At 31.1% G+C, this 14416-nt stretch overlaps 1 protein-coding gene across 1 annotated transcript in view; it reads left to right on the forward strand.

The window, feature by feature from the left end:
- The first annotated feature begins 492 nt into the window (after positions 1-492).
- LOC111635974 (multidrug resistance-associated protein 4-like) overlaps positions 493-14416 on the forward strand; it is a 79682-nt gene continuing 65758 nt past the window's right edge. Inside the window, exons 1-7 of the mRNA XM_023381127.1 lie at positions 493-591; positions 3812-3925; positions 4600-4686; positions 5695-5886; positions 10477-10571; positions 10710-10796; positions 10859-10955. Coding sequence (XP_023236895.1) covers positions 493-591; positions 3812-3925; positions 4600-4686; positions 5695-5886; positions 10477-10571; positions 10710-10796; positions 10859-10955 — 771 coding nt within the window. The remainder of the gene's footprint in view (positions 592-3811; positions 3926-4599; positions 4687-5694; positions 5887-10476; positions 10572-10709; positions 10797-10858; positions 10956-14416) is intronic.

Consider the following 14416-nt stretch of genomic DNA (forward strand, 5'->3'; position numbering starts at 1 on the left):
GCTGTATTGGGAGATAAAAGAATGAACCTCTTGAACGAGATGATTGCTGATATGAGATTAATTAAAATGTACACCTGGGAATTGCCATATACCGCATTAGTTGAGAAAATCAGAGAGTAAGTGATATTAAATACAGTAACACCTGTATAAAAAATTGCTTAGAACAAATCCTTTCTTTAAGTTAAATGAACTATTCAAGATGGAAACTCACCTAATTAATAGAAAATGATTTGGTGTAATTCTGCTTTACACAGATTTTAATGTATTTCTGCCATTCCTGTTTTTTCACAATTACTTTCAAAGTTTTATAATTTGTTATAGCGAACTGTTTATATTTGCAGGAGAGAAATGAAAAAAATTCGAATGTTTTCATATGCAAGAGGAGTAGCGCATATATTGGGATATCCTATATGTAGATTATTTACTTCCCTCACATATCTTGCATTTTTCTTAAATGGAGGACAACTGAATGCTCAAATTATATATATCACTATGGCTGCTTCTGCACGTATTTTCGGTAGCACTACCACTCTATTTTCACGTGCAGCAGATTGTGCTGCAGAAGTTTTGGTTTCATTGAAGAGACTTCAGGTAATGAACAGTTTAACAAATTGTTGTTTTCAAACTTAATTAATTTAAAAATTTAAAAATAACATTTAATAATTATTTACATATTTTATTGATTTAATTTTCCACTTTCTGGGCCATAGCCACTAAAATTAATTTTTTTTTTGTTATATCACACTGTGAGTTTTGCAGGCCACCATGTGGGAAGTATCTGGTTATGGATGAAGTGGGACGTTTCACTGATAGAGATCTCATTGTAATCATTTTGAAGTTTTCAGACTCAGCTATCTGAAATTTTCGGGTGTTACAAAGCAGTGGAGGGAGCTTTGACTAACCTAGCAATTATGCCGTTCTGGGCAAGATAGTTATTTATTGTTTCAGTAAAATACAGGCGTATTGTAATTTTAATCGAAAAATTATAGGGCTCGGACCTGGAAAATTTAATTACTTAATTATTTTCAAGAGATAGAAAAATCAGCTATCTGAAATTAACAATGTTTTATAATTTTCATATTACTTAGCCCATTTTGCAGCCTGTAGCAATCTGCCTCCCTGGGCAGCCGTCTGTCTTGCCGTACTCGGTATTGGCCTCCAAGAGTGACACTTTAATTCAGTAGACCATCAGTAGCAAGCTAGAGAATTTAGTTAATGACGCTAAGAATAACTATTACAGCACTTCTGATTTTAGCAAAATTTGGCACAAAATATACAATGCAATTATCTGAACTGTAGGGATTAGTATTGTCTGGAAGCACGATTTTAACCTTTTTTATTGTTTTTAATTTCATTTCAAACTAGTCAACGTTGCAGAAGTTGGTTGGAAAAACGACCAGTGGTGTTGAATCTGTAATCGCTGATTTTCCGCCGATCATAGGACCACCAGTAGACCTCTGACAGAGCTACGAAGCGCTGATTGGTCAATCAATCCTGCTATCAGTCTATATAAAAAGTTGATGTTTAGGTGAAAAAGTTAAGTTCGGTTTAATCTTGGCTTAGGACTTCACGTTGATCAAAGAAACTTGGTTAGGTTAAGTTGGTTATCGTTACGATCGAAGAAAGTTACATTACTGTAGAGAGGTTGCGGTCGAAATTTTCATTTCTTAAACGTGAACGTCGAACGTCGAGCACTGCTTACAAGATTGCGGTGCTCGACGTTTGGCGTTCACGTTTGAGAGATTAAAAATTTCGGTCGCAATCTTTGTAATAATCTGGCTGTTTCTTCGACAAAGGCCGAAAGGAGCTTACATCTAGTAACGACTCAGGATTACGTCGTAAGGTGTCTTTTCAAGAACCTGTTCAGTGCTAGTGGACTATTTGAACTTTAATTTATTTTGTGAGTTTGTGGAAACCTACATTGTAAACACTTTAAAAGTTGTAATTTTAACTTTTGTGAAACATCGTAAGTTTTAAATATTATAAAGTTTTTATCAAATAATTTTCGCTATAAATTAAATTAGATGAATACTTTTTACCACAATTTGACATATATCCCGAACTGTAACTGAGCTTCTTGTCCTAAATATTTAATTTTTTCTCCGTTATTAAATTTTGAAATATTAATAATCTGATATCTTATTTATTTAAGGTGTGTTTCAAATTTATACGGACACCTAAAAATTAAAGTGAAACCTAAATTTGTTTCATTAAGTGACAAATGTTTTATTAAAAATAACATGGATTTACATGTTTCCACACCGCAAAATAAGAATTTGAATCAAATATTGACATTTTGTCATTGAATATATTTTTGAAAATTTTGTACAAAAAACTGTTACATATTTATCCAGACAGGCACTCATTTCATGACTTAAATAGAATATTGTTTAGTTTTAAGCATTGAATAATGCAAATCAGCTTACATATCTAATTGTAATATAAATTCTTTATGTTGTTCAACGTTCTAAAACTGGTAGAACAAAGAATTTATTTTATTATGAAAAAGGGCAGATTGATGCCTATAAATAACAAAGCAAGTCAATAAGAGAAATTGCAGCATATATAAATTATCCAAACTCAACTGTTGATGATTATTTATCAAAAACACGTGGCTAGGATGTACCAAAATTCAAGACAGGTCCAAAACCCAAGCTTATACCTCGAGATTGAAGACAAATCATCAAGGTTTGCTCTACAAAACAAACATCAGTAAGAAAAATAAAACAAGAATTAGATTTAATTTGTAGCAGCACAACAGTGTGGAGAGTTTTAAATAAACCTCCAACGTTAAAATTCAGAAAAAAAGCTATAATGCCACCANTTTTTTGTAGCAGTAAGTGCTTCGTTAAATGTATTTTATTTCCAAACTGATTTTAACCAGTTCTATAGTAAGGCAACATTCCAATAGACAATATGCAAAGCTTTTTTTTCAATTTACAGCAGTATTTATTACACAAAATTTAAGTAAAGCTTAACATGCCGATCTTGCCCCGGTCTCCCCTAAATATTTACAAATAAACGTGGGTCTGACGTTGTTTCGTGCTTAAGAATTTGTAAAGAAATCAAGTAATGCCTCTGGATTTTGGTAAATAAGAAAATCAGACAGAAAAAGGCTTTTTTACAGAGAGTAAAAGTTCACCTGCTGATAGTTGGAAAATGCAAAATACCGCAGATGATGAGAAGAAATTTTCGTTACTAAACTTATGTTCATATGAAGTCATAACTCTCGTACGATATATTTTCAGTGATTGATAGGAATGTGACAATTTATCTATTACTTTGGCTTCTGTGAGATGTTATATAAATAGTTCTTTTAGTTTACAGTATGCCTGTAAAAAAACGATATTGATATAATTATGAATAGAGTGTAACAAATCGTGATACTTTAAAATTTAACGAGAGTTGATACTAAACATCTATATCTCTAAATAGCTACAGTTTATCTATTTTAATAGGTGATACAATACCATGGCCTGGAAAACAGACATTTCATATAACTTTTCCTGCTGATCATCTTTTCTTGGGCAGATTAGCGCCTGCATAACTGAAGTAATGCATTATCGCTTCTGATATAATATAAACTAATGCAATATAAACTAGTACTGTATATAAATTTTCATTTGCCATTAGAATAAGTTTTATATTCAATTAGTCGTAGAACGCTCATTATGACTTACAAAATAAAATGGAATGCTTCAGGATGAATAACTGCATCATGATGTCTAACACTACAATTGTTCGTAAATTTATTAATCCACGGGAACGTAGATTTAATACTTTTTGTAAAATTTTTCGAATTTTGATTTAGGATTTCCTTCTTCTTCAAGAAAAAGACGACAAGTCTCTCAAAGCTGTAGGAGAGAGCCAAATTTTAACCGAATATGGAATATGGATGAATAATGTCACAGCTACATGGAAAAAAGTAAGATGCAATTAATACAATTTTAATTCTTATAAGTTTTGAAATAAATGCCGTAGCTGTGTTAGTTTATATAATTACACTGATTTTAAAGTAGATGCATAAGCAGTTATTAAATATTCCTATGTTGATTAACAAAAATATAATATTTTCGAGTTTACCTTTATCTTTTAATCCAACCACAGAAGTAACATTTACAATGATTTTGAAGAATAACACTTCTTAACGAAGGTAAAAATTTCACAAAGTTGAGAACGATCAAGTGTCAGCGTAATTTTGTAACTTAAAAACTGAAAAGAAAACGAATGATTTAAGATTTTTTCAAAAACTCTGGAAAAACCAATGCTAGAAAATGTTGTATTGGCATCTCACGGATTGAAGGCATGAACTGAGGGATAATACGAAACAAGGCACAATGTATTTTTATCGCCTATATTTTACAGACAGGAGAGATTACAGAACTTCTGGTATACAAGCAATTGTCATAGCATAGTGTACCTTTAATATATATGAATACCCTGACACTAATTTTAGCATTTATAAGGCATTATAAGCTATTTTATTAAATAATAAATTTACGTTATTATTATCTAATTTATGGTATATTATTTCTAATTTATAACGTATAAGATTATTTATATACAATTTAGTTACTTTACGCTTTGAATTTTTAAAAGGAAGCCTACCCAACATTAAATAATATATCTATAAACGTACAACCTGGAGAATTATTAACTGTTATAAGCCCTGTCGGATCAGGAAAGGTGAATATCTCCTATTTTAAATTTTATATACAGTATACTTTGTGATATAAAGCTTGTTTAGAATAACTAACAAAAATTTAAAAGTTATCCATTTATGTAATTCCAATCAAATTCATTTTTAAATTGTTATACTTAATTGTCACGTTTAAATAATTTGATGTTGTTGAATATTTACAGAGGAAATTAGTTACATAATGTAGAAAAAGAGAAAAAATGGTTAGAGAATAACTTGTATTGTTTTTGTGTGAATAATCTGTTATCGAATCTAACTTTTCATGCATTTCTTAATTAAATGAAAATTATTTTTAACAAGTCAAATTTTACCTGCAACTGGATATAAGCATATTTATAATTAAATTTCGTAAAATTTATTCATGTAACTTATTTTATCTGCAAATGATTCTTATGCGAAATTATTATTTTAATAATTTGTTATTACTTTATTCTTTTTTTTGAAACTGTTATTTTAACGAAGTAGCGTACATTCGAATTATTTTCATTGCATATAGTGAAGTTGCTCAACACATCCCATTACCTAAATCGTACAGTTTAAATTTTAAATTTAATATCGCGGAAATAGCGGTTCTGCCTTCAATAAGATGTACTGTAATTTCAGTCAAATACAGTGGTTCGCAGAGTGAATGTCTGTCATCGATGGCGTAGTATCAAATTTTTTCAACAAATAAGCTTAACTTTGTTTTCTTATAATTTTCTCTATATATTTGGTAACTTTCAAGCAAGTAAATTATTGATAAATTCATGTTCTTTTTTAAGTGTTCATTTCGTAGTGTTTTAGTAGTTGTTTACTGGAAACGAAATCCTAATAGTTTTATTCAATGTTTTCTTATGTTTATTTAAAATGTAATCTTAAGTTGTGTCTACATAAGTTTCGTATCGGTACGATTTAAGGAATTACTCTCTATGTTACTAACATTTTAAATGCTTACATGCTTATATTATTTACACGCAGTTTTTCATACTAAAAAAACGTTTTATTAATTTGATTAGACGTCTTTCTTATTGTCCATTTTGGGAGAAATTCCTGTTACTTTCGGTAAAGTGATAGTGAAAGGAAAAATTGCTTACGCTTCTCAAGAAGCTTGGGTATTCAACGGATCAATTAGAGAAAATATCTTGTTCGGAGAAGAATACGAAGAGGAGAAATATAAAAAAGTTTTGTATATAACTGCTCTAGAAAAGGTAATGCACTATTTTCATCTAGATATTAGCCACAATTTAGATTACTTATATTTATTGAAGTTGAAAAGTTGTTTGATACCAACTAGTAATTAAACGACAATTACTTTATACATGCTACATTAAGCTGTTAGTTATTATTAAGTTATTTCTTAGATTTTTAAAAAATATTATAAACTGTATATGATATTTTCGATTTTATATTTTGGTTTTGTTTTTTGTAGCAGTAAGTGCTTCGTTAAATGTATAAAATATTAACACAATGCAATAACATTCGTAATTATACATATTGTGCTTTTAATTGTGCAATGTACACAATAATAGTCAGTAGTTCTTACAGAGATAAAATATAATTTGAGTTAAAAGGAATTATTTAGATATTTTTTCTAATTGTCATTTTATTTTTTTATGAAAACATTTTTTTGAAAACGATACGGAAAATGTTAATGATCTTAAGTGTCTCGCTTTTAGTCGTTTTCGAGAAAGGGTTCAGGTGATTTCGACACACGGGTTATCGCGCTAATCACGAACTTTTTGCCTTTTTGTTGTGCACTATTTTATATTTTGTTTTTTTTCTGTGAATCTTGAGGAATAAACACTTCTATAACTTTTATCTTCTTTCGCTGGCTCAGGCCATTAACCACTTTGCAGTGATCGATTGATATATCTGTCAAGGGCAATCAGGTGGCACTAAAGAACGACGTATACATCCTCCAAGGAATTGTGCGAATATCGCGAAAAGCTAGCCAAAAACTACCGCGAAAAAATTCACATATAACAGGAATTATGTGAGAATAAAAAAGATTTTTCTTTACTAGACATAACTGATAACAATATTTTTCCGAAACGGTAATGAGAAAAACGCGTGGAAAAATATTTAAAAAATTTCCCACGTTTATTCTTCAATACATCATGATAGCGACATAGCTGACTAATGCACCGTACAAAGCTTAAGTTACACACGAAAATAAACAACAAATAATGCGTTCAAATCTAATAAAGAATCATTTATTCCAAGAATAGAAATAACACTGTTAGTGTATTTTTACATTAAACTAGCTGTTACCCGCGACATTGCCCGAGAGGATTTTTCAAGCAAACCCCATTTATATTCAGTATTTCAACAACCACAGTAATTGTTATATAACACCTACCGCTGAGAATGATGAGAATTGCCCAGAATCAAACGAACTGTTTTCAATTTGATCAATTTTCTGGAATGTCTACAATCCTTTATAATCGATATAATTATAATCTAAAAGTACAAAATCACACTTAGCTTTTTTATTCTTAAATCGTGCTTGCTACATTTCCAAAGTATATATGATTCAGTTCGTGCTCTCGTTGACCCTAATGTGAGTTTATACCTGAAATCTTAAAAGCTCAGATAAAAGGCTTGTTTTCAGAGTGTCGTGTATCACTCTTGTACACCTGTCTTTTTGTAAGCCTGACTGAACGATGCAGGATCTTGAATCAAAATTGAATCAGGCAGTCAGGGAAGGAAGCGTCAAAAGCAAAAGTAAAATAGTTATTTCTTATGATAATAAATAAACCTATAATTTCGGCAACTTAAATTTTATAAATTTTAAGTTATGTCCTCATTTTATGTGATAAATATATATACAGTGGAACCCCGGTTAACGAACTTAATCCGTTCCGCGACTCCGTTCGTTAACTGAATTGTTTGTTAACCGAAGCAATTTTTCCCATAGAAATTAATGCAAATGCAATTAATCCGTTCTAGTCTCCGAAATTTTTGTAATTTCATTTGTAATATACAGCAGATTTTCTTTGATGAAAATGTAGGAAAACGTAGTATCTATCATTACAGCAACAAACATGTAAACTTTGTTTAATAAAATAGCACTGTACATACCTTCGTTTGTTGTAGTTGGTGGCAGAAAAGTGGANGGTTTTTACTTTTAATACCATACTGCTGATGTCTTAATAGCTCAGTATTAAATAAAACTTCTTTATATTTTTCGTGGTTAAAGGTTTTAACAACAGATTTTTTAATTCCTTTAGCTGTTTTTTTATTTTGATTATCGAAAATATACGAATACATTTTCGGTTTTAATGAACAAAATTCTATTATAGGTTTAGACGCTGTCTCGTCTTTAAAATATCCTAGCTTATTTTTATTTGTTGCATCAAATAATTCATGTGTGTTAGGGTAGTTGCTGAAATCAAAAATATCTGGAAATGATTTAAAGTCGTTATATAAATTATTCATGTAAATTTGAAGCATTAGCGAATTGGTATCTGTATATAATAAATTCACATTTTCACCATATTTATTTTTAAATATTTTATAAAATGTTTGATACATATGCAATTTACTTAATTCTAACACATAAAAACCTATATAAATCAGTTTATCCAAACATAAGTTAATTTTTTTATTTTAAAAATCTTGAGATTATCATTAATAATTTGGATTATCATTAATAATTTTCGAGAGCTGAGTGAGATAAATACTTTTGACATTGATTTTCAGTCATAGCTGTTTTCAAATTTAAACGTTTTCTCACATTCTGACATGTCTTATCGAAGAAACTGTCGTTCATTAACTTGAAGAAACTTTTATCATAATCATTCGTTGATTCCTGCTGTTTTTTATTATTAAACAATACATAATTTTTAAGCCACGGTTCTTGATTAAATGCAAGCACTCGATGAATTTTAGTTAATATTAAACCCTCTTCTAAATAAAATTTTAAATTCATATAATGAATTACATAATTTTGTTTATTAAACAAAGTCAAAAATTAATTTATTATTATTAATACAGTATAACCTCGATTATCCGGACTAATTGGGGATGAAGGTAGTCCGGATAAGAAAAAATTCGGATTAATCGAAATACTTTAATTTGTCTTTTAATGACAATACAACACGTTTTCTTTTCGACGACATATCGGCAATATTAAAAGTAAATACCGTATTTAAATCGTGGTCAAATTTTCAAAAAACAAACGTTCATATTGAATTTGGACTACTACTGACCAACGCTAACAGACTACCTATTGTTTAAAAGGCCCTCTGATGGCACAAGAAGACAGATTTTATAAAATAAAAAGCAGTTGAAACTGCATTTTTATGAATAAAAATTTGACAAACTATTTATCGTTTTATGACGGGTAAAATTTTTTCGCCGCGTTCGCGGCTTTAAGTAATGCATAAACCTTCCAGGCGTGAGGCCCTTCGGACCGCGAGGCATAGGCGATGGCCCATGTCATCCATGCCTTACGCTACCCTTGGTCATAAAAATGATGTAATTTGAATATAAATTATTTATAAATACAGTAGATCCCCCTATAAAACCGTTTCCTATAGTTATGATTCCTATAAAAATTGTGGCAGTATCTGTAAACAACGGTAAAAATAACTCCTATAATACGTAAAACGTTATCGGGCAGCCGAACTANTTCATTTGTAATATACAGCAGATTTTCTTTGATGAAAATGTAGGAAAACGTTGTATCTATCATTACAGCAACAAACAGGTAAACTTTGTTTAATAAAATAGCACTGTACGTACATATCTTCGTTTGTTGTAGTTGGTGGCAGAAAAGTGAAGATATACGAACCTTAATGCTTAGAAGGGGAATCTCCTCCAAAAAATAACGGGTAGCACTTCATTGAAAAATTCTTCGAGTCGAAGTCTCTCTCAGTAAGAAAGCCCACCAGTGGCTAAGCGGTCTTCGTACCCTGAACACGGAGAATTCGTTCTTGAGCTCTCACCTCACTCAAACGGGCTGGCCATGTGGAGTTTTTCGAGTTTTCTCCACGTCTGTAACGCCTAAATAGGGGTCAGTTTCCCTTAAAAACACCTTCCAGAAGGCATTCTCCCTAGACAGATCGCCCAAGTGTTGCGTTGCCATAACTTAACAAAACAAACATACTTTGCGTAAGGAACAAGAAATCGATCTAAAGTTGATTGTCTTACTCTTTTAATCAAAATTTTTCTCAAATGCGATAGCGCATTGTCGTTAATATTGCGTTGTCGTTTTCTATTGCCACTATGACTTTTTTCTTTCATGGATGCCATATTGATTAAATATATAAATCACAAAACTGAAAAAAAGAAGTATAGCACAAACACTCGGAAAAGCAATACTTAACTCGCACATGCCTAACACCAACTAAAATTTGACACAAAATACCGTTACGTTCGTTATCCGAATTTTGTTCGTTATCTGAGACAAAATTTTTGCAAAATAAGGGTTCGTTAACCGATTTGGTCGTTAACCAGGTCGTTCGTTAACCGGGGTTCCACTGTATTGTATATCGATCATTTAATAATTTAACAAGTATTGTACAATAAAATGCAAATCTTTAGTTGATATGTTTTTATGGTGAACACTTGGAAAAAGTATTATCGTGTCCATTAGCCTGAGCACTGTACATATCGGATTTAGATTTATACCTTAAATATAATACTTAGATTTAATGATACTTATAATTAATTTAAATTTTCAAAAATGTACTTGAATATGTATTGAAGTTATGTTTAGTGTAAAAAATGTTCTACTTCTTAGTGCATATTATATTGAACATAATCACCTCGCAGTTTACATTTACCAATTTTAGGATATAAGTTTATTTCCTAAAGGAGATCTAACTGTTGTGGGAGAAAGAGGAGTGATAATGAGCGGTGGGCAAAAAGCAAGAATTAATCTAGCAAGGTAAACTAACTCTTACTCTACTTGTTTGTTTATCTTAGGTCAAAAATTAGCTCGATGGGAATGAAAAAACTATGTATATATTTCTTGTCTTTTGTAATAAGTTTATTTTACCATGATTATCATTTTTATGTTTTTTAGAGCATTATATCTGGATGCCGATATATTCCTCCTTGATGATCCACTAAGTGCTGTTGATGTTCCAGTGGCAAAACATATCTTCGAAAAGTAAGTATTTAAGTATTATCTATGGTATATTGGAATACATTTTCGCTTATTATTCATTTCAGATGTATAATGGAATATCTGAATGAGAAGATTTGTATTCTAGTTACGCATCAAGTACAATTTTTAAACTCTGCAAGTAAAATTTTAGTGTTAAATAAGGTAACGATACTATTTGTTTACTGGTTTTCTTTCTAATTACTTTGTGAATAAAAATGACATTATTTTCTATTTTAAAACACACCAATTTAACGTTATAATGTTTAGAATAAGAAAATAATTATGAAGTTAACTGTACTGTAACTAAGCATATACATAACATTGGGGTGTATTGCAATATATAAGCTTTTTCTCAACAAAAACTTCTTCTCGGTATAAATGATGAAAATATGCAAAATTCCTATAAGCCCTGTGATGGAAAAAAGGAGACTAGTATTTTTCAGTTATTTATATCTATTCACGCACTGTTGAGTTTCAGATCTGTTTGCCATGTTTGCATTATATGTTGTATACAGCAGTAAATAGAAATAGGGATTGCATCACAAGTTAACCAATGCGTCTCTTAATATACCTGTAATTCAATATCTATCACTGGTAAATTTTTGAAAATACTTTGCACTCATTAATTGTTGGAGACCAAATATACAATGTGTGACAATTAAATTTCAGGACTGGGGTAATAAAAGCACACAAAGAACATATAATAAAAACCCTTTTAATATGTTTCAGAGTAATCCTTGTAAAGAACAATGCACTTCTCGCAACACTTGTATAAGTTCATGAAACACTTGGCAAAGTCACTTCTATTCACAGCATTCAATTTCTTGGTCACATTGCGCTGTATGTCCTCCAAGTCGTCGAATCTTTGCTCCTTCAATGTGATTTTGGTTTTCGGAATCCAGTAAAGAGGGGACATTGTCAACATCTTGAATGAACTGTTGACACTCTTCCAGTAGGAGACTCTTCTGAATTTCAGTGAGATAGTGCAGAGCAAAGCGGAAGCAGAGTTTTCTTTTGCCCAAATCTTCGGTGATGATTAAGCGATTTGTCTCTAGATTGATACCAATTGTCTCTGCTATCATCCGAATGCACATTCGACGGTCATATCGCAGCAAGTCTCTGATTTTTTTACTGTTTTCTGGTGTTTGAACTGATTGAGGTCATCCAGGGCGAGAATCATCCTCAAGATCTTCCCAACCATCCGTAAAATGCGGAAACCACTCGAAAACACAAGAGGGGATAGGGGATCATTCACATAAACTTGCTATATAAAGGGATTCGTCTCTGTTGTACTTTTTCCCAACTTGTAACAAAACTTAATGTTTGCATTTTGTTCCATGAGAAAATGTGACAGCACTTTCTCACAGCAATATGTGAATGGAGTACAGAAAAAGAACGAGTTACGAGACATGAACAAATCTTTGCTGAAAAGTAGCCAGATGGTTGAACTATTATGATAAGCTTAGACAAATTTCTGCATGCTGACACTGCAGCGCTACACAACCAGTCCTGGAATTAAATTTCACACCTCGTATATTTTTATACCTTTACACGTATGTTTATATATTTATATATTAATTAAAGTTTTAAATTTACAATTATATTTATATATATTATAAATTTATTTTAGGAAAAATTTGAAATCGTTGGCAATTACAATAAAATAGAAAATTTAGAAATGCTTACAGGAATTTCATCTGATAATGAAATCGCTGAAAATAGGATGGAATTAGAAACTGGTCTTTTGAACAATGATAAAATAGTTGAAAGTACTCAAACTGATATGTCTGATCATATTGAAAATATTAACAACAATAATGTGGTAAGAATTTGTTATGTATTAAACAGTTATATGAGTGAATTATTTTAGTGTAGAAGTAGTATACGATCAATACACTTTGGGTTATAAAAATTAATTAGTATTAATTAGTATATAAATTTAATATTGAAAAAAATTTTTTTGAATTATATCGAAATAAAGACCGATACAGTATAGATTATATTTAATTTGTATAAGAATTTAATAATACAAAACGATAACACCACTTAAAATTTTGATGCAACCCCCTCTGTCATACCCTGAACCTACTCATGTAGACCCGTGCTATCTCTTTGTTCGAACTTTTCGCCTTATCGTCAGATGTAGCAGTAACAGAGAAAATGTGACTATTTTTATCTGCAGATAATATACGATTTGAGTTTAAAAAAACGATTTGTTCTTAAAGAAAAATATGATTGGCTGTTAGTTTTTAACGATGTGATTGATATTGGAAATATAGGCAAGCAAAGTATGGTAATATATTTCTTATATAATGGAATTATTGGACCACGTTTTTTAATTAATTTCGTTAATTTTACTGATCTCTGTAGATAATATACGACTGGTTGCTAGTTTTTAAAAAAAATATGATTGGTTTTTATAAAATTTAACTATTTTTAAAATTGATATAATTTTCTTCTTCATCGAATTTTATTTAAGTTTTTTTTTTTCATTATATATATTTTTTTTATTATATCATCAATAATGTTACTAATATCACGAGTATAGAGAAACAAACTGTGATAATTTATTTCTCAACAGAATAATTGGGAAGAAATCTTTCTCTACTATACCCTAAAATGACCCCCCTGAAGTAAGTTGTGGGACTTCTTTCTTTAAATAATTATTCAAAAGCGGCCCTGAAGTAAACTGCATTTTATCATCTATTCAATATGTTTTGTTCATAGACTTATTTCTGATTTGTAGATAATACAAAATCTTTTTCTACTACACCGTTGAAACAGTCCTCTGAAGGTAAGCTGTGGGACTGCATTCTTTAATTAATTTATTGAAAGCACCCCGCTGCATTCTATTGTGACCGAAGGGTCGGCACCTCTTTGGTGCCCTGTCAGGATGACACCACCGCGTCTCGGCGGACACGGAAGCCGCGTTATTTAGGTCACGCGAGCGGTCACGTAACGGAGCGATCAGAGTCGAGATAGAAGGAGAGACAACGCACCGGAAGTGATTTACTCAGACGCTTTTTTAACGTAACAACTGTTTAATGATTAATGATAGGATATACATTAGTGCCGCTGTTAGATACATTAGGGCTGCTATTAGATACATTGCTCGCTTTAGTATATAATAGTATTAAGATATTACGATATTAAGATATTACGTTTCTTCCCATATTGAGAGAGAGAGTTTACAGAAGTTCGCGTGTCGATATTTACCTTGTATGAAATCCCAAAAGAAGGCAGTTCCGGACTCAGAAAACAGAAGACACAGTTCTTAGGCGTAGAAATATCCAAAGGCGAAGAAATATCCAAGGGCAAAGGAATATCCAAAAGCGAGGCACAGGGATAACTGGAGTGGTCCGAACGAGGAACTGGTGACGACTGACTCACTTTGTTATCGTGTCTAATGTTGAATTGTTAAAATCGCGCTATTAAGTCGAAAGGTGCTGAGAAAGCGTCGTTATTAAGCCTGAGAACTTAGCAGATGTTTAGCTCCCAGTTGTAAAAGTTGACAGTTATTAAACAAAAATATAGCTGTACTGTGATCTTATGACACCGTGGAATGAAGGTAGAACTACAATGTGATATTATGATGAGATGATATAAACACATCCGAATTCGGA

This window comes from Centruroides sculpturatus, unplaced genomic scaffold, assembly GCF_000671375.1.
Source record: "Centruroides sculpturatus isolate CEXI.00-Female unplaced genomic scaffold, Cexi_2.0 scaffold880, whole genome shotgun sequence".
Taxonomy (NCBI): Eukaryota; Metazoa; Arthropoda; class Arachnida; order Scorpiones; family Buthidae; genus Centruroides; species Centruroides sculpturatus.